Source organism: Bacillus rossius, chromosome 2 (assembly GCF_032445375.1).
Source record: "Bacillus rossius redtenbacheri isolate Brsri chromosome 2, Brsri_v3, whole genome shotgun sequence".
Classification (NCBI taxonomy): Eukaryota; Metazoa; Arthropoda; class Insecta; order Phasmatodea; family Bacillidae; genus Bacillus; species Bacillus rossius.
In genome coordinates this window covers 14,597,080-14,622,037 of record NC_086331.1, presented here as the reverse complement: position 1 = coordinate 14,622,037, position 24,958 = coordinate 14,597,080, and the positions used below count along the sequence as shown (strand labels likewise).

At 39.9% G+C, this 24,958-nt stretch overlaps 1 protein-coding gene and 1 long non-coding RNA gene across 11 annotated transcripts in view; one reads left to right on the top strand and one right to left on the bottom strand.

The window, feature by feature from the left end:
• The window catches only part of LOC134529120 (SET domain-containing protein 9-like), a 52,823-nt gene extending 47,467 nt beyond the window's left edge, over positions 1 to 5,356 (top strand). For all 10 annotated transcript variants that reach the window (XR_010074468.1, XR_010074470.1, XR_010074474.1 and 7 more), the window contains 2 exons: positions 1,651 to 1,766; positions 5,096 to 5,356. Coding sequence is in view for 2 of the 10 variants with exons in the window: in XM_063362874.1 (XP_063218944.1) it covers positions 1,651 to 1,766; positions 5,096 to 5,304 (325 nt within the window). In the remaining 8 variants the exon portion in view is untranslated. The remainder of the gene's footprint in view (positions 1 to 1,650; positions 1,767 to 5,095) is intronic.
• A 3,286-nt stretch (positions 5,357 to 8,642) lies between these two features.
• Positions 8,643 to 24,473, bottom strand: LOC134529912 (uncharacterized). The gene is made up of 3 exons (XR_010074740.1): positions 24,322 to 24,473; positions 9,369 to 9,491; positions 8,643 to 8,991 (listed from the first exon to the last, which is right to left on the bottom strand). It is a non-coding gene; the product is annotated as an uncharacterized LOC134529912 (long non-coding RNA).
• Positions 24,474 to 24,958: the final 485 nt, after the last annotated feature.

The following is a 24,958-nucleotide window of genomic DNA, read 5'->3' as shown; positions in this document are numbered from 1 at the left end:
ATAAACATGGCGGACTACATACGTTTTTAAAACTTCCACAACACAAAACAAAATTTTTATAAATATATACATCTGAAACAATTGATTCCAATATGGCCTCGTGGCCGTGCATTTAGCATCGCTGACTATCAATCCAAAGGTTGACGGATCGAATCCCGGCCGCTGCGATACATTCATTTTTGTACTTGTAAAAATAAATACGGCACGCGCGACACTACAAAAGTAATAAATATATTTGAATTAATGAATGCAATAAAATTAAATTTATCAATTAAATTCTAGATAACATTTCACTCCTTCTTTGTATCTATACAAAATAGTGATAATTCAATAAAAATGATTCAATTTTATTCATAAAAGTATGCAGAGGTAGATTTTATCATACAAAAGATAGAAAAATTAAAAAAAAAGTTTCTTCCTCAAAGAATATAATATTTTTAATGCCTAAATGGTTTGGTTGCAAAAACCAATTACGGCTCAGTCTCAGGCCGAATATGATATTTCATTTTCTTCTGGATCAATCATTTCATCAATGTTTTGTTATGACGTTGTCACGTTAAACTATCGTCCGTAAACCAACTTTACAGATAACCAATTTTTTTTTGTTGATAAACCACCAATAGCAAGACAATTTAAAAGCAGCAATATACATATTCACATGAGCTTCTGGGCCTTGTGCCATGCTTGCACACATGTTCAGTGCATAATTTGAAGCTTAAGGCTGAGTCTCTCATGCTGTGATGTAAATTACATTTTTATACTAATTTCATTTTTATGCTAATCCTGTGGATTCATCACAGTAGCTCTTTTGCATCTGTAGCTTGCCAGATATTTACTAAACCTTATTTGCAAGCTGTAAAATGTCACTTGAGTGATCATAAGTATTAACCCTTACATGACTGTTAACAGTTGTTAAGTAACACTAATGAATATCTAATGACAAATGTTTAACGAAACTTGAAACACAAGAATTATTGTGATAAATTTAAGAAATAGTCCTTGCATAAAAGCAGTGGCAAAAAAAAAATGAATTTACCAACATGGTGTATGAGACAAGCCTTAAGTAGCTAGAATTGTTAAATTTTATTTTAATAATTCAAATTGTATTTAATCATAATACTTTTCTTAACATAACATGTCTTACATTTTTAAAACAATATAAAAATCAGTTCTGCAAAAGCAAACATTTAAAATACTTGATGTACTACCTGAAAAAAAATCTCAACCAATTATGAAACACAGATGATGCTACAGTGTTTTACCTCGGCTAGTCACGAAAGCATTTCACAAAAAATACAGGCCCCTACGTGTTATTGATTATGACATTAAAAACACTTACTTTTTGAAAATATTTTTCATTAAAAAAACTTCAAAAAATTAAGTTTGGTTCTTATTTATACAGAAACAAACATTGACATTGCCTTATAAACTTAAGCCTTACAAGCTTATTTTACATATTTATGGCTACTGGCTGAGACCGAGAATTGGTTTGTTTGAACAATTTCATGTGGTTTACATTTTTATACCAGTCATCCGACCCAAGGCTCTATTTACAACATTGTATCTGTTGATGTTGAAAACCATGAACTAACATTGTAGGTACTGATTTTGCTTTTAACTCGGGAATAAGGTGTTCTTGACTGTGTGCAGATCGTGTGTTGGGCGTGACTCTGCATGGCCGTACGAAGCTGCAGATACCACCTGGCTGACGGGTGCCGCTGTTGTGCCCTGGAACATTGGCCAGTACGTCAACAATCAAACAACAGGTGAGGAACGATGGTCAGATTCAACTGTGTCATAATTCTGGGGAGTCCTCGACCCCTGAAATCCTCAGATGTTGGAAACGGGTATCTGGTGAGGTGGAAAAGCCCTCTCTGCGGGCAGTGGCGGATGCTCGGAAGCTTTACCTGGAGGGTCAGAACTGCCGGGCCCTCAGGCCGTCGGGTTCCAAAGGCCTTTGTTCGACGTGAAGAACCCGGGTTGTCATGGGAATGGCTAGTCTGGGTGCGGCTTCTGCCGTGGAAACAGATGCAACCAGGCACGAAAGACTGTTGTAAGCTCTGGGGCATCAGAGTTGGTAGAGCATCCAAGGGGCTGGGCTTACGGGACCATCTCCTGTGTCCTGGATTGTGGTAGTTACCGTACTAGCTCACGGGCTAACAGACCGTGTTTTGTCTAGAGACGTACGAGACTGTAAAATCCAGATAAAACGACACAATTAATGATGATGCACTTGCAAACAACTCAATTGGCAGCAAGCGTGCACGATAGCACAACTTACCGCCATGATGGTTGAACAACAACTGTTGCTTCGTTGCCGGAAGCTGCAGGGCTACCCACCTTGGCAGGCAGCCAACTTGAAAAACTTGGTGCTGCTAGCAAGCAGCGTGGGAAGTTCAAAATTCAAATGTTTCTAAACACTGTACACTAAATTACACACAATATTTACAAGTCCAAACAGACCGTATAAGTCCCAAGTGCATGAAAACTCTTAGGCAGGAGTGCGAGCGACGTCTTTGTAGATGCTGGGACTCCCCGCTAAGGTTATCTCTACCGGCCCAGGTCGCATGGTGTGGACTCGCTCTGGCAGTGGTAGCTCTTAATGCTTAGAGCACGTCCAGATGGGTCCCCTCCCCGTTGAAGAGCGGACGCAGTGAGTGGCTAAACAGCTCCGGTAATAACCTGGATAGCTAGTAGGGGTTGGCTGTACCTCGGCCAGATCGTAAGCTCTCTAAGGGGTCCCAGAGATGTGATAGACTTGGTTAAGCACCCTGTGTCATAGTTCTGTGAGACAAGAGGAAATCTGTGGCAAAGATAATGGACAACGGTGTTTGTGTATTAACCGCAGTTCTGATAAATCTCAAGTGACGAAAATACATTAAAAAATTTAACTATACATGTGCATGTGTACTAGGCAAACTGCAGAATGCTAACATAAGGAGAGTCAAGGCACTGAAAATCTGCAAGACAGGGTTGTTTCTTTCTAATTGTGCAACAATATTTTGCAACACAATTTTGAAAACCATTAAAGAATGTGTAGCAGTTACATGGCATTTTATAAAGGGTATTTGTGTTAGATTATTGACATTTTAACAAATTTGGCTGAAAAAAAGAAATTACTTTCAAAAATAGCTAAAACTTAATTTATGTTGGATATTAGAAAAAATAGCATTTAAAGGGTAAAATAACATTTAGAGCAGAATGCTAATTTTTCTGGTCCCTTTAAATATGTGTTTTTGTTTTTAAGTTAGCAAAGAAAATATTTCAGCAGCAGTTTAAACACAAGTAGAGAGGGTGTGGTAGATTTTTGAGTTTCAAGATGAGCAAAAGATGAAGTACGTATATTTTATTTGTTAAGTGTTTCAAGCAGAATAGCTTTGACATTCCTACAGCACACCTGAAACTTCGACAAGACCGAAATGACAGCTTGTTTGAGACAATGAAGGATGGTTTTGGTAATGAATTACAAGTTTATATATTTCTGTTTTTAATTCACCTTTAAAATCCAAAGTGCAACAACTAGAGCACTTACTTTATGCAACATAAAATAAATTAAATATATAATATATATATATATATATATATATATATATATATATATATGTGTGTTTTTGTAATCTTTTCATACTTTTCTACTACTTTTTCTTATTAATGTAGCATGTTTTAAATTTTTTTGGGTGTAATTTTACAACTTCTAGTTCAACACTGAATATATACGTCAAAATGTTAAATTTGTGCGAGACTATATGATAAGGAAAAGAGAAAACTATGCTATTAGCTTTCGAAACTGGAATACTTAACTGGTATTTGTAATCTGGCTGCACTGTTTTTTGTAAGACTTTGTTCTAAAATCAGTGCAGTGATTGACTGTGTGTTGAGGATCTAACACTCGGAAGCCTGGATTCAAACATGACAGCATTGCAATTTTTCTACCATAAAATGTGTTTGTGAACATGTGTAGTGTACACATTATTGGTTTTTTCTATATGCGATTAAATTAAAATATTGATTTATTAAAAATAGTATGAAGTGTTACGAGTGGGAATACAGGTGCAAAAGGATAGCCCAATTAATTAACCTGATACTTATTTAATAACCAATGTCTACATTTTTATTTAAATATAATAGTCTAATGGCTGTTCACAAAATTAATCACTAGAGACCTGCAAAATTCACGGTTTCGATGGCCTTCAGAATAGACTGCACATACCCCTGTACACTCGGGAAAATAACGCAAGTTCATTGGCTGCCGACTTGTAAGTCGTCTCAGCTAGTTTGTCTGTGATTCAATCCTTCTTTGGTTGAGGGTTTATAACTGGTTGAGATTCGTCCAGATGAACAGTAAGCCAATAGCAAAATTATCTAAGAGGTATATGTGTTTGAATTATAGCCTATCACCGAATGAATCCGCAAATTTTGCAGGTCTCTATTAATCACACTTTAATAAGTCCACTATGTATTCTCCCCACTGGAGCTTGGCTCGACAGTGGCTCCGTACTGTTTGTCTCTCTGCGCACCTCTGTCCCAACACACTTCATCACACTACTCACTTGTCCACCACGCTGCAACACCCTGGCTCCTCGGATCTCTGCACACGAAGCCTGTTGCTCTGGCCCGATACAGCTCACCCTGGCTCTCGCTCACTATCGCAAACTCTGCTTCTCTTAACCTCAACTAGAGTGCTCGGACTCTCACTCTCCTGAACTTGCCCAGGCTTGAGTCGCTGGTATCGCTCACTCCACTCCACATACACGCCGCTTGTTGGCGTCGCCTTTTACACCTGCTGGCTTCCCCCATGGAAACGTCTTGTAGCCCTCCAAAGTGTCATGCCGTCAAAGTCCCCCGACCTAACACTCTGGGGTGGGAGTGGTGTGAATGGCAGACAGGGGTCGGCTAATGGAGTAAGAATCATATTGTGGTAGGGGGAGAGGGAGGCGTCACCCGTGTCACACACCACTCAGGGTTTTTTCCGTGCAAGTCAGGACCACCTTGTTACAGTAGTGTTTTATTTTGTTTGAAAAGATTGTGTGATTTTGTGTCATAACTTTGTTTCAATACTAAATCCTTTAACTTTATTAAATTGTTTTACTTCTAGGTTCTGATGCTAATGTAGCATACCAGGAGCTGAATATTTCTTTGCGTGACGTGCCACCGGCATTGCATTGTTTCCTGCCCAACATTTGGTACAGTGGCGGTGCGGAAGGAAGTCTACGCCTAATAGCACTCGTTTCTACCAGAAATATTTCAAAAGGGGAGGAAGTGTTGTCCAACTACTACACGCTTGTCGCTGATACAAAGAGCTGATGTTCTGCTGTAAAAAATTTTGTAAATAAATAGAGTATCTTTTGTTTTACTATGTGGTGTGTCAGTTGTTTCTTTCTCTAGACTTAAGGTGGCAGAGAGGCCTAACTCCTTTAAAGTAAGAGCCACTACTTCAAGTATGTATCAGGTAGTTGTAGCGTGAATCTCCCGTGTTAGTGGGTTTTCCTTCCTGAGCCCCACACCCATTTTTGTTCAGGAAAAGAGCTGAAACACGTGCTTCCGAGTTCTGAGATCAGCTCTTTCCATCAAGCTCTATGTGTTTGCTAAGGGGTTCTTTAGTGCTATGCTTTCTGCTGTGAGCAAATCGCTTCTTGAAGCAGTTTATGCGATAAAATATAGCATATGCAAAAAATTATAGCAAGTTATATATTTGTGCCCAAACAAAAAAAATCAAAGAAAGGTTCATCTCAAAGAGAGAAATTCCAATTACATGAATAATTAAAATCTCCACAAAAAATATATATGAAATATAAAATTTTCCCAATTTTTTAAAAAAGTTTTTTAAGTTCTTGCCACACTGTAACATGTTGTAATTTTTTTTCCCTTCTAAAAATGTTTTACAAATACTTCCAAATGTTTCATGTGATATCCTACAAAAAAATATCTAGCACCTTTGAGCTAAATATTTTTACTACTGTGAAAATTCCTTTATTCTTTAAGATGTTGATCCTTAGTAGCAATGTGTTTGTTCTTTCCCAGGCGATCTAAACACATTCCTTTCTACTGGTGTGGCACATCAGTTTACAATTCTGAGCAACATAGCATAAGGTTTGCAGAATAAATGTGTCATCCCATAACATCACATTGCCACAAACTGTTCAGAAGGAACTCACTTAATTTTAATTTGCCGTGTAATTGATTTCATGAGAAGAGAAAATAAGGGTTAAAGGGATATCCTATATCTAGTACGTATATACAAAAGAACTATGTTGTTTTCAAGTGAAACAAGAAGCTTCTGAAGGCTTATGTAATGTTAAGTGTGAAGTTGTTAAGTGGTTATGCTCACCATTTTGGCTTCCAGTGTTTGAAAACCAGCCAATGGTAATTGTTTCATTCCTTAGGCTGGTATTACAATATAAATTTACTTTGACAAATATATATTATGAAATTATTTTTTAACTTAAAATAAAAGTTATACTATAAAATAAATTTAATAACAAAAAAAAAAGCTTGCTGCACTATGTAGTAGATTTTGCAAAACAATTTTTAAAATTTCAGTGCAAATACATCTATGCTGTAGCTAGTATCTGCTTAGTCCACATCTTCAATAGTTGTGTATGGGTATCCATTTTCGTGTAGAACAAGCACTTGTCTTATACATGTTTCAAGGCTTTTTTTTTTTAAATTTTTTAATCATAACAAAAACAAACAACCGCACAAAATATTTTATGAACCATAGGCTAAAGAGGCTAAATATGACAAACCCTTTTGAAAGTCTTATTCTAAAAACATTGTGGTATTACACTGACTTATTGCATGTCTAACATCTTTTATAAAAGATCTTAGCAAAAACAAAATTATAGTTTTATAGTAGCCCAAGGGCAGTCATTTATAAAAAAAATTATAATTTTGTGGGTTATAAAATTATTGGAGTCTTGTAAGTAATGGAACTCGGTAAGGTGAAAATGAGTGGGCACACTGCGGTTTCCATACTAGAAAAGACAGACCTCTTGTTTATGGACAGCCTGTAGGAAGAAAATTTTAAGATGACATGAAGTGGTTTCAGAGCAGAAATGTACTGAAGAGCAAGAGGATCTGAAACTTGAACGAGCTCTCTCTCACATCACAATTCATTTTGCCATCATTAATGTTTGATCAGATAACTTTGTAAAAATTTGCTTAAAATCAACATTTGGTCCATTGCATGTCATTCTTTCATATATTTAAGTTAAGGCTCTGCATTACCCTACTTAATAGGATTCAGTTTCAGGTAATAATTATTTTTATTGCAATGTTCACAGATGTTTCACAACATAAGCTTGGCAAATTAATTTTTTGTACTAGATATTCTACACATTATATGCGGTTAGTTATGGCCTCTAGTTCCATTATGATCAATCACTGTAAGTTAATTTTCTCTCTCTCTCCACATTGGGTAGTGCATAGAACTTTGTTTATATAGTCCCACTTTCAAGAGATTTCTGCATGAAGAGCTGGAATTAGCAAAAAACCAAAATAATATGATATGGTGGGTGAAGCCAAGACTTATTATTGCCATGGTTTTTTTTCTATGTATGGAACATGTCCAATCACCAATCTGTGAAACTTTTGAGTTTACGGCAAACACACACTGTTCGCAATCAGGAGAGACTGTTATACAGTTGCTGCAAGGAACATTGAGACTTTGGCAGCAATGTTGTCATGTAATAAACTAAACAAATACAGATTCAGGATCCACCAGACCCGCTTAACGTGTATCAATGATTATTTTGTTAATTTTTATAAAAATAATAAGTTGTCAAAGTTTCAATGTGCCTTGCAGCACGTGTCAAAACAGTATCATCTTATCTTGAACTAAGTGTATGTTGCTGGTGCTAATTTAACATAGAAGAGAAAATAAAATTCATTGACTTCAAGTTTAGATGTTGTTCTTTTTATAAGGTGCTGAGATGGATCAGCAAGTGTGAATTCAAAAATAATCAATAATTATTATTTATTAAAAAAAAAAAAGTGAATACTGCCTTGGAAGCTTTAATCCTCAAGTCAAGCTATGTTCCAATTTGTTTGGCACTTGGTAATTTGCATTTTATGTTCTGGAGTTTTTTGTAAATGTGATATAGTAATAATTAAAATGTGAAAGTGCCTTTCTAAATACATACCTAGTTGTTACCAAATTTATTTCATTATTTAGGAAATGTGAGAACATTTCAAATATCCAAACATTGACTGTATGTTAAATTTGTTTGCAGTCAGATGCTAATCAAAATTCTTATGATAAATGATACTTGATCCTCAGAAGCTTTGTATGGCTAAAGAACATTTTAGATTTTTTATGTCTTACAACTTATCTTGCAAAACAGATTGTAAATTCCTTTTCATATCTTGAGTGGCCATAAAACAATGCTTGACAAATTTTGATGTGATATTTTTGAAAGTTATAACTAAACTTTTGAAACAAATAACAAATTAAAGTATCTTTGGTTGTTCAATGACTTGTTACACCAAAAAATTTATCGACATATTTAAGAGTAAATTTGTGACCATTACCCATGAGGACTTTGAAGGAAAATAAATAGTTTGATTAACTTGTATACTTTAGCTACATATTACTATCCAAAAATAGTAGTTTAAAGGATTTGGGAATATTCAGATTAGTGTAGTTTAGTCAAAATTGTTTAATAAGGATTTCAGTACAGTAAACATTAATTGACACGTGTAACTTCATGCGCATCTATTTTCAGAGGAAATGTGTTTGAGATCAACATGAAAATATTCCATTATTTTCATGCATTTTTTTTCCTTAAGTGTGTGCATGAGTCAGAGACTAATTTGGTGTTTGCATGTATCTCAACTGTCTTCTTGCTTCTCCTCGATTATATTCAAATTATTCAAGAGTGTACACAGTTCTTTTCTGGCATGAATTTGTTGCTTCTGGCTTTGTAATTCGATGGCTTCTTCAATATAGCGGAACTGTGGGCTCAGATGCTGTAGTAGTAGGGGCTGCGAAAGCTGCAAAAGCAGAACAGAAAAATATTAATTTTCTTAACTAAAGATGAAAAAATGAAAGAATGGAGTTTAATATCCTGTCAACATTGTGGTCATTATAAATGGATGAAGAGTAAAAAAAATTTTCATTAAAAAAATTATATGTATAGCTGGAACTAAAAATTCACTATTTTTGTTTTAATTTTTTTTACCTAGGCCTCAATTGTTTTTATTAGTTTTTACAAGAATTTTTTTTGGAATTTTTGAAAGGGAATAATAGTTCATAGTAGTTTTAAATGTAATGAATTATGGTATTGAAAATTAATACATTATTTTGCCTGTTGAAGTATTAGCATTGTGTCTGTTTTTACTAAATGATGAGTGTGGTGTGTGATATTTACCTGCAGTGAAGTGCCTTCGAGCCCAAGGACATTTAGTTACACAGCTTTTCAGTTTACACTTGAAACCAGCTGAAACATAAGTACAGTCCGAACAGCATCTTGGCTGTTCGACTATCGCCCAGCCTGCAACAAATAATTATACTGCATTAAAAATAGGTTAAACACATTGCATACTTGAGTCGTGTTCTGCGTTACAGGCCTGGCTACATTCACAGCAGCATGAGCAAAATGTGCACATGAATAGTAGCTGCTACATTGGAAAACAGCAATGCATATGAAAAACAGTACGTGCACGGTGTACAGTGTTTTGTTGAACTTCTAACTTTTCTCTGTACAGACACTACATCAGCGGCAAAGTAGGTAACAGGTTTTTTAATTTTTTTTATGATGTAAAGTTAAATCATCTTGAATATGGTTTTTATTTGCAAAGCAATGCTTTGTAGTTAATAATTTCTAGTCGCTAGAAGCTAAATGGAGAAATTAAATGGTAAGATTGAGTAAACAATTGAAAGTTTTGAAACTGAAAATTTTGACATGTTAATGAAGGCAGAAAACAGGATGATTTAACTGCTGTGTTATGTGTGAATGTAGCTTAAACTTCTGTGCTGTGTGTGTGCATTTATGCTATTTACATGCTGTTTGCTGCCATCATGAATGTAGCCTAGGCTTCTGGCGTCAGGGACCGACACACCTATGATTTGCTGTCGTGTCAAGGAGCAACAAGAAGATGTATGAAGGAAGGAATGAATGAATGAATGAATTAGGGCTAAACATCTCGTTGACATCAAAGCAGTAAGAGATGGAAATGCAGGGGCGGCTCCAAGGCAGGGCAAGTGCCTAACCACACCTTTTCAATTTTTATCTTTTTTTTTTATTTTTCTGTGAAAAAATTAGAAATTAATGGGAAATATAAGTATTTAATTGTTATAAGCATGTAATTCAAAATGCTGGTCAATAACTTTAGCTTTCAAATGTGTTTTCATGATTTTGTATTAGAAAATATAAAGATTTTAATTCCTAGTATAAAGACTCGATTTCACAAGAATTTGATAGTTGCCATTAATATAACTAATCCAGTATCAATATTTCTTAACATATTGTTACGAACTGGGAAGCAGAGCCGCGACGCGTGTCATATACCTGAGCGGGCCCTTGGCCTTCCTCGGGGCTGTTAGCTATCGCTGAGCGGCCTTGGGAATTCCGCGGGCCGCCGCGCGGAGTGGCATGAATAAACACCGCCTTTCTGGACTTTTCGGGCGTCGGGTTGGCCGGGGATGACGCAACTCGTCACGGCCGCTTCCGTCGGTTCGAGAAGAGCGTCACAGGTGCTCAAGCAGCGACGCCTGCCTCCGCGGGAGTTCCACGACATTTCCGAGAGTTCGGAGAGTTCCGCGAGTGAAGGGAAGTGCGACATCGGCTGAAGAGTGTGAGAGACCCCCTCGAGAGTGGCGCGACGCGGAGTGACGGGATCGAGAGAGTGCGGCTGAGTGGCGCGAGACTGTGTGTGTGGACAGGCGCGTGGTAAGGGGCGAACCACTGTTGAGCCAAGCTCCAGTGAGGAGTGTGAACTGTGGAACTTGACATTGAGAGACTTGCAAATAAACATTTTTAAGTGCCATCGACTGGTGACCGGACATTTTTAAGTACAATTATTTATTAGTAATGTAAATATTAGTAATCAATGAAACTTAATTAGGCTATCCATTAAAGAACACAGTTCTCCCCACATAAGTCGTAACAATATATTAGCAAAACCATCGATGATATTTAAGTTAATGGTTGACTTTAAAAATTAATTCAAAGTATTTTTTATGTCTGAAAATTTTCCATGCGAGGGCTTCCCGAACTACATTTATCCCTGGGGGCAAGTCCATAACTCCCAGGCCCCTCGATAAAGCCTCTCTAAAATTAAAAGGGCCCAGCAAAGTCTGGGGCCGCTATTGGGAAATTATTGATGAGATGGGAATGGAGCATTGATGTAATGCATGCGTGGAGGAAACTGGAATACCTCGAGAAAACGTAGCGGCTCACAGCGATGTCTGCTGCGTTTACAACTTACGAGGAAAAAAAAACTTTCACGCTTTTTTTTTTGAAGTGGAACTTCTTTTCTCAGGGGGCTACAATTTCTGAGCCTTACGGAAATACCGATAGCACGAGGGGAATATTTAGGTACGTGGTGGGGGAACCACCGATGAGGGGAATAGTTAAGTGCGGTGGGGGAACCGGGTAGAAGATGAGACGGCAGGGGAGAGGTAGAAATAACTGCATGCTTGCACACTCGCACAATTGCATACTTGCACTATTGAATACGTGCACACTTTCCACTCACATACGTGTACTTTCATACTTTCACACTCGCATACTTGCACAATAGCCTAATTTAGCGCTCACATACTCGCATGTATTATTTTTTTGATCTGTGACAGCCAAAGATTGTGTTTCCTATACATAATAGGCTAATATAATAAGCAAGAAGGTTCATTTCTGTCACTTGTCACGCGTGGACTTCACGCATAGATTTTTGACGTGACAACGTCTAATAAATCGATGAACGCCGGCTTCACGCACGAAAAAGTGTCCCGTTACGCACATTGTCCCGTTACGCTGTGTCCCGTTACACTCATTGTACGCTTGCGCCACATCTATCTCTCTTTCACTCGATTGGAACAACCATCGATTTGACTTACCTATTCGAGGCACATTAAACTTCAAATACTCCCATTCGTTTCCTACTTTTCCTATCACCGTCCTATCCTTAACAGAATAACACAGATTGGAAGAAGTTAAATAACAAACATGTATAAAAGTTATAGTTAAAATAATCTCTTCGTTAAAGTAATAAAAATATTTGAATTAATGAGTTGCAAATAAAAGTAAATTTATCAATTAAATTGTATATTTCATTTCACTCCTTCTTTGTATCCATACAAAATAGTGATAATTCAATAAAAATGATTCAATTTTAATAAAAGTATGCAATCATTTCATCAATGTTTTGTTATGACATTGTCACGTTAAACTATCGTCCGTAAACCGACTTTACAGACGACCAATTTTTTTTTATTATGTGAGTATTTACGCGAGTCAAAAGACGAATTTTGTGTTTGCATGCATCTCAGCTGTGACGACATTCATCATATCACCTTGGTGGGTCAAACGAGTGATCTGGGCACTCAACCACACAAGCAACAAGACTAGATGAGAGTGTGCGGAGTACTTTCCAACTATTCTTGTAATTTTTAATTCATGGCCAAGTGTTTTTATTTTTAGGTGCACAGAGGGTGAAATTTCAGTAAGCATCGGAAAAATCAATGAAATGCGCGCGCACCATGAACGGAGGTTTAACGTGGAGAAGTCTAATGCGCATGCGCTAAAAACATCAAGAGATTGTTTGGTTGATCAAGTTTCAGATTCTCCTTTAGTTACCGATCAACGTCGCTGTCGCTGTGTAGATGTGCGGTAGCCATATTTTCAAAAATGTAAATCTTTGTGGATCTAGTGATACGTAAAAGTGTATCATAAGAAATATTTACGAATGCGTTAGTGGTTGAAGGCGTGTTAGCAAAACTATCCTGTAAAAACCTACATTTAATGAACTTTAATATCTAGTCATTAAAAGAAATAATGGTCAATTTTAAAATACGTAACAATTCTGGATTACAACATAGATAACCCTAAATTCCTAACATATAAAGTATTGCCAGCTATTTGTTTAGCCACGTTATTGGTAGGCCTATAATAACATTTTAAAATATAGCTGAGTTCATTGGTTTGGTTATTTTATACTAGGGAGGCAAATAACCTTTATTTTTACATCTATCCCAATTTCCCACCCTTTAAAGCAGAATTTTGGTACTTCCTGACAATTTTGCACGCTTGACATTCAAAATAAGACACAAATTACTGTCTAGATTTTATTAAACAAAAAAAAATATCATCTCTCACATAGACCAGTACCTGCCTAGTTAAAATGAATGTACGTTTAAAAAAAAAAAAAAACCATATTTATACTCTTTTATTCCTGGGGTAAGCGGGCAATTTAGATTATATATATATATATATATATATATATATACATACATACATAAAATACAATTAACTCTAGATACCTATATCCATTGTGCTGCAAAATGTTTTCCTTGACAAAAATTATGTAAACATATTTTCATAATTTTTAATTTTAGTATTAATTTCATAATAGTTTCGTGTATTAAATCAAAATTGAGTATAACTTCCAACGCGTGTGCATAGATGCATGCACTGTTTTTTTAATCATCAAGACGCTAGAATTTTTCCTAGCAAGGTGACCCGATGTTAAAAACGTCATTCTTTTTTAGTCATAATTCAAAATGGCGGAAATTTCTAGACAGCAAAATGGAGGAATTCAGGATGGCGGAAAGTTCTAGAAAACATAATGGCAGAGTTCAAAATGATCGTCTGTCAAGGTCATCAAAGTGGCCGCCATGACGTCACAATCTAAGATGGTGGCTGGCTCCATGGCTCCACAACCTGAATCCTGTTGCCGGATTGGCTTTCATATAGCTACTACTTTGAACTTTAGACCATTGATGTAACCGCCTTCCCAAAATCCGTAATGAAATAAGCTGGCCTAATTTTATATTAAAACTAGGATCAAATAACTTAGAACATCGAAGTTGTGTTTAATGAGAATGATTGATTGCTGGAATGATTCAAATAATACGTATGGTGTAAATATATTTTTGCAAATGGACATGAAAATAAGCGTGTACCCTAACTATGCTCCTGGTAAACTATTTATTGTGATATGCACATGTACTATCAAAATTATTTAACAGTTCCATGTTAATAAGAAACATATTGGATATAGAAACAAACACTTCACTTAGAGAAAAATAGCGCTATTTAATTTATAAATAACTATCAAGCGCCATGAATCTGTGTGCGTCCACGCTGTAAATAGTCAATCAAGCCTACACATTCAACTTCTGAAGCTGCTGATATGAAGTTTGCCCTTTGACCCCAAATATTTTTTTGTGGAGGACATCACCATTGCTCTGAAGAAATCGGAACGAGATAAGTGTTTTCCATAGCCATGCATTAGGTTTTCTAATTAAACTGAAACCGCATACCAATACGAAAACTTAAGCCAACAGAGTTTGCGAGAAGTCAAAGACAGGAATGTTTAAGACTTGTAACTAAAATCAATTCGGCTTATATGTGTGCACTCGTATGAATATGTTGTACGCCTACTGTGATTTATTGATAATATAAAATTTGGGAATTTAACAATAGCATTGGTGATTTTCGTCCCCGTAAATTTACGTGTCGACGGTGTTGATCAGCAACCCCCCGGTACAAAATAACATTCTGTCAGGAGAGGAAAAAAATTGAATATGGGTAATCAACAAAATAATGTAAAATTCTTTGTAACAAAATGTTCTATGAGTTATTGATCAAAAAATTTTTTGGAAACTGCTAAGATGAATTTTTTAAAGTAATGGATAAAATTAAATTTGTTATTTTTTGCTTAATTTTTGAACAAGTATTTTGAAATTTTTGACACATCACTGATTTTATTTTTTACGTTTGCATTTTCAAATAAAGTTATGTTATATTAACTTGCACAACCTTGAAGTCATCTTTGTATTCTAAGGAAGTAAATTTTATTATATTTTATTCACCGTTTTTCTCGTTATGTGTTTACTCATGTAAATTCTAACCTAATTTATTTTTCTGGAATAAGAAGTAAATTTTTTAGTCTAACACTGCATTGATGCTTCTGTTTATTTTGTAATTTTTCGTATTTTTTAAATGTTCAGTTATAAGTATATTTAAAAGCACGATGAAAATTAAAGTGAAACGAACTTGTGGACACACCTTACAGAAAAAAGGACAAGTGTCTAATCTAAAACTGCAGGAAATTTATTCGTAGGATACCACGGTAGAAAAAAATTATATCTTTTTATGGTTACCTCACAGTGGCGGTTACAGCGGGTAGGCCAGTGGAAATTTGAAATAAGATTTTTTTAATATAAAAATTACACAATTCATACTAAACGTTAGGTTTCTTTTGAAAATTTAAAAAAAAAATTGAATCTTATTTTCATTACAAACTGTAATGTACAAATTGTAACATTTCACATTAACGTCCTACTTGTTGTATTGTAGTATTCACCTTATATTAACACAAGACCCATCCCAAAAAATATTTTTGTGAACTTTATAGGTAGGTATTAAAGTGTATTTTTTTGACAAACAAATATACATTTATAACAATTCTTATAATTAATATATTATACGTATTGGACTTCAGAGAGAAATAATTTACCCTCAGAAAGCCATAAAACTTACCATTTTGCAACTGAATTTTAAAAATTCCCCGGATCACCCTCTGATACGGTACAGTCCGGACTCCCAAAACTGTGCATGCGCCCCTGTGGTACAGTCCGTGCCTACTCAAAAATAGATCCTGGAGCCGCGCCTGCGTAACTCATTACAAATATCTAACCGTAAACCTAGGCTCTTAATAGAAAATAACTAGAAATTTGTTTCGAATTTATAACATCACACTTTGTTAACATGAAATTCAAAACATCACGTTAATTTATGTCACTTTGAATCCATTCGCCTGATAACTGAAAGGGGATTTGAATCTTCAAGCCACACTGTTAAAAATCTTTACGTTCAATTTTCGAAGAACGCTGGCCACACATTGTCTAGGGACCTTCGTAATTGTACGGCTATATTTGTAATTTTACAGACCCTGAGTTTGCCTACTTTGGACATCAGGGCTGGTGCAAGGTAAATTGGCGCCCTAGGCGAAAAACCTTAATCCCCCCCCCCCTCGGACACCCCTAAAAAATTTTCCTTGCCTCAAAATAAATCACGTAAGCCTAAGATTTTGTCAACAATCAAATGTAAGCAGGCTTGTGTTTTTTTTTAATTTTTTACTTATTAAAAATCATAAACATGTCACCGTGGACTTTAAATAATTACTTATACCAATATAAAAATTCCAAACTGTTACAAAAATCCATGTTCATCTAGTTTCAATAATCGTTAAACATATTATATCAGCTGTTATGTGTCGTGCTGCGCCGCCCCCAGCTACTTGGCGCCCTAGGCGGTTGCCTAGTTCGCCTATATGGACGCGCCGGCCCTGTTGGACATGAACCTAAAAGAATATTCTTGGTTTGTTAGTAAAACGTTCAAAAAACTGTTAAAGTCTACAGCAAGAACACTGTTATTTTGTCCACTCGTATGTCCACCTTTGTTTATAACGGAATAAACAGCTGGGGAAGTCAAACTACGGCATAGTTTCTACGAAGATTCAGTCATATGAAAATATGAAGAATATCTTAGTTAAATTCTTCGTTGGAAAGTCCGGAAATCGACTGTAATTTCTTAACACAGCACGACTTTCGGCTTGACAAATATCTGTCTGTGCCTCGCGCCATTAACGTTGTATTCGCGGGCACCCCAAGTCCGGGCGTTGTGGGTTCGAGTCCCGTGCGAAGCACTGGCGACCAGTTTGTGTCGTTTGGATTCGTCTCAAACACATTAAAGTCAGAAAAACGGTTAACTTAGACAAACGAATGTCAATAGGACAGCATGTCCATAAAAAGAATGTCCCAGCTATAAATTTTAATAGTATCAACTGCAAGCGTTGTGGAGTTTTGGTTCAAGGTCACAATTAATGAGTTTCAGATAAGCGCATGCGCGAGTACTGCTTTGTTGTTTTCTCGCTTGCAGCGCCACCTACGCAAAATGGCGACTCCTGAGCGTAAAGCGTTTTGTGTTCTGCAATTTGCTTGAGTGAATCTGTAATTTCAGCCCTCCTCATTTGAATCTCTTTGAACGAGAGTAGTTGAACTTCGAAGTCCCTGACCGTCGGATTGGTCGTAATGGTCGAGACGACATTGCTCTTTTTCGCTGGCCTCCACGCTCACCTGACATAGCGCCATGCGATTTTTTTTCCTTTGGGGCTTAATAAAAGATTGTGTCTACGTTCCGCCGCTACCTAATGATTTGCCAGAGTTGAGACACGGAACTGAATTGAAGACGCTATTGCTTTCATTACTCTGGACGTGTTAACCAAAGTGTGGGGAAAAACTGTACTTTAGGTTGGATGTGTGCCGTGTAACTAAAGGTGCACATAGGTATTGGACATTTGTAAGAAAAGCTACATTAATTTACATTCAATTTGATGTGTGATTTGTTGTAAATAGTCTAAATTAAAATTTTAATAATATACCATTGAAACTGTATGTAGAGACAGGAAAAATTTGCAGATTCATTTCGTGATAGGCTAGTATTCAAATACATGTAACTTTGAGCTGCTTTCGCCGTTGGCTCATTGTTTATCTGGATGCTTCTGGGCCAATGACCAACCCTCAACCAAAGAAGTATCCAATCACAGCCAACCAAGTTAAAATGGCTCACGAGTCAGCGACTAGCGAACTGGCGTTATTTACCCGACTATACAGAGAACTGTTAAGTTTACCCTGAAGGTCAATGAACCCGCGAATTTTTCAGGTCTCTAATCATGGCCAATGATATCTTGAAGCTGCCGAGCCTTTATGCCTGTGTGTGACGTAGAAACGCATACGAAAAAATCACCAGTATATGTAATTGCCTCTTTCAAATCAAAACCGTTAATAATTAAAAACAATATATAATAAACATGATAAATAAATCTATTTCTGGACCAGAATTTTTCAAAACTCTAACACGAGTGATTAAAAAAAAACATGCAAATGAAGCAACTAAAATAAGTATGTAATGCAATGGGTGTAAACATTTTATCTGCAATGGATTTTCCAAATTTCGATCGCAACTCTCACTTGCCAATAAAGCCTTTGAACGACTTCACGCAATAAATTATTGCTTATCATCGTAAAATAAAAACTCGCGTTTTAAAGAATGGTCTCATAGATTTTTTAATGCCAGTTTCTAAGGGATTATAGGTCATGCAGCGATTGTTTGTATCGATAAATGTTGAAGTAGTTTATTAAATGGCTTAATTAACGACTAAAACAGAAATCCGGCAAAAATAATTTTTGAAATTCCTGTTAATAAAAGCGCGCTGAAGTAGGTAAAAAAACACATAAGAGTATGTTATTATAGATTAAATTTTCAAGCAACATATATTATATTAGTGATGACTAGAGACCCGACAAATTCGCGGGTTCAATGACCTCCAGGATAGACTCCAATATCCTCTACACACTCGGGCAAATGCCAACTGATCATTGGCTGCTGACTTGTGAGTCGTCTCGATTGGGTGGCCTGTGATTCGACACTTCTATGAGTGAGGGTCTCTAATTGGCCCTCAGTCCTCCAGATTAACAGTGAACCAATGACAGAAGCAGCACTAAGGTATAATTATTTGAATTTTATCATAACACGAAATGAACCCGCGAATTTTACGGGTCTCTAGTGATGACAGTTCTTTCGCCGGGGGAAAATGTTTAAAATGTAATTTTACCTTTTTCATATTGCGTTGTGAATGGATATATGGTTTATTTATTTTAGATATCACCTCTCGCAAATACATTAAAAACATTCATAACTAAAATTGGTCAAATTTGGAATATTGTATGCATGAGTTATCAATCTAATGACATTTTTGGTTAAAACTAGAAAATAGGTATTCAACAAAACCCGCGTGAAACAGTATAATTTTCATTTAGTAGTTTCATCAATATTATGCCGTTCATTGTTATTGTGTAGTTGTTATTTGATAAACTCCCATAAAAACGTACAAAAATTCTTTAAAACCAATTTTAATACTAAACCTATATCGAGAAATAAATTATTTGGAAAAACTGTCAATATGTTGAATTTTTCACTAAAAACACAAACACTTTTTTTTTTACAGACAAATGCTTTCTTACTAACAACACTCATAGCTTTAAAAAAAATGTTAAAGTTTTAATTTAAATACTAAACTACTGTTTTCCCTCGGTAATTTTTACGCACTTTGAACATTTCACCTATAACGCTTATCTTCGTAAATTTACCGGCAATACTGAGTTAACTAACTTTGAAAATTAACACACAACAATCATTTTGGAGTATCAAAAAAAACTTGTTAAATCATTAAAAAAAAGTCACACATGTTCGCACCCTGTTTACAACAGAGTAAATAGAACTTGAGAGTCGAAATCCGTAGTTGCTTCTACGAAGATCCAGCTATCTGTAACTACGGAGAACCATTTGTTTACTTTAATTGAATTCTTGGTTGAAAAATCTTCACGTTTACTGTAGGCCTGGTTTCTATACAGCGCAGATGCACATGCTGGGCTTTGTTTTTCAAACAAGTTAAAAGACAAAAGACAGCTTTTACCAAACATATCAAGAAGAAAAATCTTTCATCCACAAATCACACTCCCGACTCGGACAGTCGTTTTTTCCGATCCGAAAGTCACTTGATCGACAGTAACTTGCTCGAAAGTCACTTTCCCGACAGTAACTTGCCCGACAGTCACTTGACCGACAGTCCTTTGACCGACCGACAGTAGACCCACAGTCATATAACATAAAAGTATTTTGCCCGACAGTCACTTGCCCGACAGGCGACAGACCAACAGTATTTTGCCAAAGTCATTTAACATGAAATTCATTTGACCGACAGTCATTTGATCGACAGACAGTAAGAAGACCTGCAGTCATTTTGCCGACAGTCATTTAACATAAAAGTATTTTGCCCGACAGTCACTTGCCCGACAGTAACTTGCCCGACAGTCACTTGACCGACAGTCCTTTGACCGACCGACAGTAGAACTACAGTCATTTTGCCAACAGTCATTTAACATAAAAGTATTTTGCCCGACAGTCACATGCCTGACATGCAACAGACCCACAGTAATGCAGCCTTAAGGCCGGTCCACACGCAACGTTTTCAGCAACGATTTACCTGCACAGGTCACATCGTTGTAGACAAGACGTAGCGAGTAGACAGGAAAGTTGCGAAGTTTTGTGAACTGCGCGGAGACGGAACACGGAGAAGGAAAACTGTGGCCAAGAACATTTACGTCCGCGCAGTTTAGTCGACCCTGCACAGACTTGTCGTAGCGTGTGGACACTTCCTCCGTCTTCTCCGTACACGGGGCTCTGATCTCCCTCGGTATTTGTGCCGGAACAGTGTAATCTGTTAAACGATGACAGATTTGCGACAGTGTTCACGTGGATTTCATTTCATTGGTTCGTACAAGTCATTTCCGTGTTTGTGGCGGGTCAAATCAAAAGAATATAGCGATAGGGACAAAAAAAGTAAAGCGTATGAAGCACTTGTGGAAAAATACAAAGAGGTTGACATCGCGGCTAACAGAGATAAAAACACACAAAAAAAAAACCACACACACACATTAATTCTTTGAGGTCGGTATACCGGAAAGAATTGGCCAAAGTAAGGAATTCTCGCAACTGATAGGACAAAACTTGGCTGCAAACTGTGTTGTGTGGACACGGATAAACGGCAACCTTATGTTTGCACAGTTTTGCCTGCGCAGTCAAAACTGTGTACAAAACGTTGCGTGTGGACCGGCCTTCACAGTTTAGTCAACATAGCACGACTTGCCCGACACCTCGGTGTCCCGACAGTAACTTGCCGACAGTCACTTGTCCGACAGTAACGTGACCGACAATAACGTGCCCGACAGTCACTTGCCCGACACGCAACAGACCCACAGTAATGCAGCCTTACAACGACTTGCCCGACGCCTCGGTGTCCCGACACGCAACAGACCCACAGTAATGCAGCCTTGCAGCGACTTGCCCGACGCCTCGGTGTCCCGACACGCAACAGACCCACAGTAATGCAGCCTTGCAGCGACTTGCCCGACGCCTCAGTGTCCCGACAGTCACTTGACCGACACGCAACAGACCCACAGTAATGCAGCCTTACAGCGACTTGCCCGACGCCTCGGTGTCCCGACACGCAACAGACCCACAGTAATGCAGCCTTGCAGCGACTTGCCCGACGCCTCGGTGTCCCGACACGCAACAGACCCACAGTAATGCAGCCTTGCAGCGACTTGCCCGACGCCACGGTGTCCCGACACGCAACAGACCCACAGTAATGCAGCCTTGCAGCGACTTGCCCGACGCCTCGGTGTCCCGACAGTCACTTGACCGACACGCAACAGACCCACAGTAATGCAGCCTTACAGCGACTTGCCCGACGCCTCGGTGTCCCGACACGCAACAGACCCACAGTAATGCAGCCTTGCAGCGACTTGCCCGACGCCTCGGTGTCCCGACACGCAACAGACCCACAGTAATGCAGCCTTGCAGCGACTTGCCCGACGCCTCGGTGTCCCGACAGTCACTTGACCGACACGCAACAGACCCACAGTAATGCAGCCTTACAGCGACTTGCCCGACGCCTCGGTGTCCCGACACGCAACAGACCCACAGTAATGCAGCCTTGCAGCGACTTGCCCGACGCCTCGGTGTCCCGACACGCAACAGACCCACAGTAATGCAGCCTTACAGCGACTTGCACCGACGACTCGGTGTCCCGACACGCAACAGACCCACAGTAATGCAGCCTTACAGCGACTTGCCCGACGCCTCGGTGTCCCGACACGCAACAGACCTACAGTAATGCAGCCTTGCAGCGACTTGCCCGACGCCTCAGTGTCCCGACAGTCACTTGACTTACACGCAACAGACCCACAGTAATGCAGCCTTGCAGCGACTTGCCCGACGACTCGGTGTCCCGACATGCAACAGACCCACAGTAATGCAGCCTTACAACGACTTGCCCGACGCCTCGGTGTCCCGACACGCAAAAGACCCACAGTAATGCAGCCTTACAGCGACTTGCCCGACACCTCGGTGTCCCGACACGCAACAGACCCACAGTAATGCAGCCTTACAACGACTTTCCCGACGCCTCGGTGTCCTGACACGCAACAGACCCACAGTAATGCAGCCTTACAGCGACTTGCCCGACGCCTCGGTGTCCCGACACGCAACAGACACACAGTAATGCAGCCTTACAGCGACTTGCCCGACACCTCGGTGTCCCGACACGCAACAGACCCACAGTAATGCAGCCTTACAGCGACTCGCCCGACGCCTCGGTGTCCCGACACGCAACAGACCCACAGTAATGCAGCCTTACAGCGACTTGCCCGACGCCTCGGTGTCCCGACACGCAACAGACCCACAGTAATGCAGCCTTACAACGACTTACCCGACGCCTCGGTGTCCCGACACGCAACAGACCCACAGTAATGCAGCCTTACAACGACTTTCCCGACGCCTCGGTGTCCTGACACGCAACAGACCCACAGTAATGCAGCCTTACAACGACTTGCCCGACGCCTCGGTGTCCTGACACGCAACAGACCCACAGTAATGCAGCCTTACAACGACTTTCCCGACGCCTCGGTGTCCCGACACGCAAAAGACCCAGAGTAATGCAGCCTTACAGCGACTTGCCGGACGCCTCGGTGTCCCGACACGCAACAGACCCACAGTAATGCATCCTTACAACGACTTGCCCGACGCCTCGGTGTCCCGACACGCAACAGACCCACAGTAATGCAGCCTTACAGCGACTTGCCCGACGCCTCGGTGTCACGACACGCAACAGACCCACAGTAATGCAGCCTTACAACGACTTGCCCGACGCCTAGGTGTCCCGACAGTCACATGACCGACACGCAACAGACCCACAGTAATGCAGCCTTGCAGCGACTTGCCCGACGCCTCGGTGTCCCGACACGCAACAGACCCACAGTAATGCAGCCTTACAACGACTTGCCCGACGCCTCGGTGTCCCGACACGCAAAAGACCCACAGTAATGCAGCCTTACAGCGACTTGCCCGACGCCTCGGTGTCCCGACACGCAACAGACCCACAGTAATGCAGCCTTACAGCGACTTGCCCGACGCCTCGGTGTCCCGACACGCAACAGACCCACAGTAATGCAGCCTTACAGCGACTTGCCCGACGCCTCGGTGTCCCGACACGCAACAGACCCACAGTAATGCAGCCTTACAACGACTTGCCCGACGCCTCGGTGTCCCGACACGCAACAGACCCACAGTAATGCAGCCTTACAGCGACTCGCCCGACGCCTCGGTGTCCCGACACGCAACAGACCCACAGTAATGCAGCCTTACAGCGACTTTCCCGACGCCTCGGTGTCCCGACACGCAACAGACCCACAGTAATGCAGCCTTACAGCGACTCGCCCGACGCCTCGGTGTCCCGACACGCAACAGACCCACAGTAATGCAGCCTTACAGCGACTCGCCCGACGCCTCGGTGTCCCGACACGCAACAGACCCACAGTAATGTAGCCTTACAGCGACTCGCCCGACGCCTCGGTGTCCCGACACGCAACAGACCCACAGTAATGCAGCCTTACAGCGACTTGCACCGACACCTCGGTGTCCCGACATGCAACAGACCCACAGTAATGCGGCCTTACAGCGACTTGCCCGACGCCTCGGTGTCCCGACACGCAACAGACCCACAGTAATGCAGCCTTACAGCGACTTGCCCGACGCCTCGGTGTCCCGACACGCAACAGACCCACAGTAATGCAGCCTTACAGCGACTCGCCCGACGCCTCGGTGTCCCGACACGCAACAGACCCACAGTAATGCAGCCTTACAGCGACTCGCCCGACGCCTCGGTGTCCCGACACGCAACAGACCCACAGTAATGCAGCCTTACAGCGACTCGCGCGACGCCTCTGTGTCCCGACACGCAACAGACCCACAGTAATGCAGCCTTACAGCGACTTGCCCGACGCCTCGGTGTCCCGACACGTAACAGACCCACAGTAATGCAGCCTTACAACGACTTGCCCGACGCCTCGGTGTCCCGACACGCAACAGACCCACAGTAATGCAGCCTTACAACGACTTGCCCGACGCCTCGGTGTCCCGACACGCAACAGACCCACAGTAATGCAGCCCTGCAGTGACTTGCACAGAGCGCACCCACCTTGGTTCGCCACCTGCGCCCGCAGCACAGACACCAGCGCCACCGGCACGAACAGCAGAGCGCCGTGCATGTCTGCGTGTCGCAGCCGCGCGCAGGGACAGACGTCTGGCTTGATTGAGTCGCCGCCGGCTCGTTGTGGCGCAGATGGGATAATTCACCGCTTCTTTATCACTTCAGCGCGCGCTGCTCACGTGACGTACGCGGAAGACGTTCTCTCTCCCCCCCTCTCTCTCCCTCTCTCTCTCCCTCTCTCTCTCTCTCTTAATGCCTCTTCGTCGGGCTCGGCCGCAGCCCGCGCCGAGTCGAACGCTTTTGAAATCAGCTTTTCAAATACTTGATTTGTAACAAAATAAATCAAAGGAAAGGACTGATGTGTGTGGAAATGTTATCTAATTGGACATTTTAATGTGAAATATTCGAAAGAATCTTAAACGATACAAATGGAAATGAAATAAATCCACATATACCGAAATGAGTCGGAAACCTAATAAAACACATAAAAGCACTTAATACAATATAAATTGAACTATTTGTATCTAAATCTAATTAAATAAATAAAATGAAGTAAAATTACATGAAAAAGCATCACAAGAACCCATTTATAACGAAATAAGTGTACTTTAATATAAACGAATTT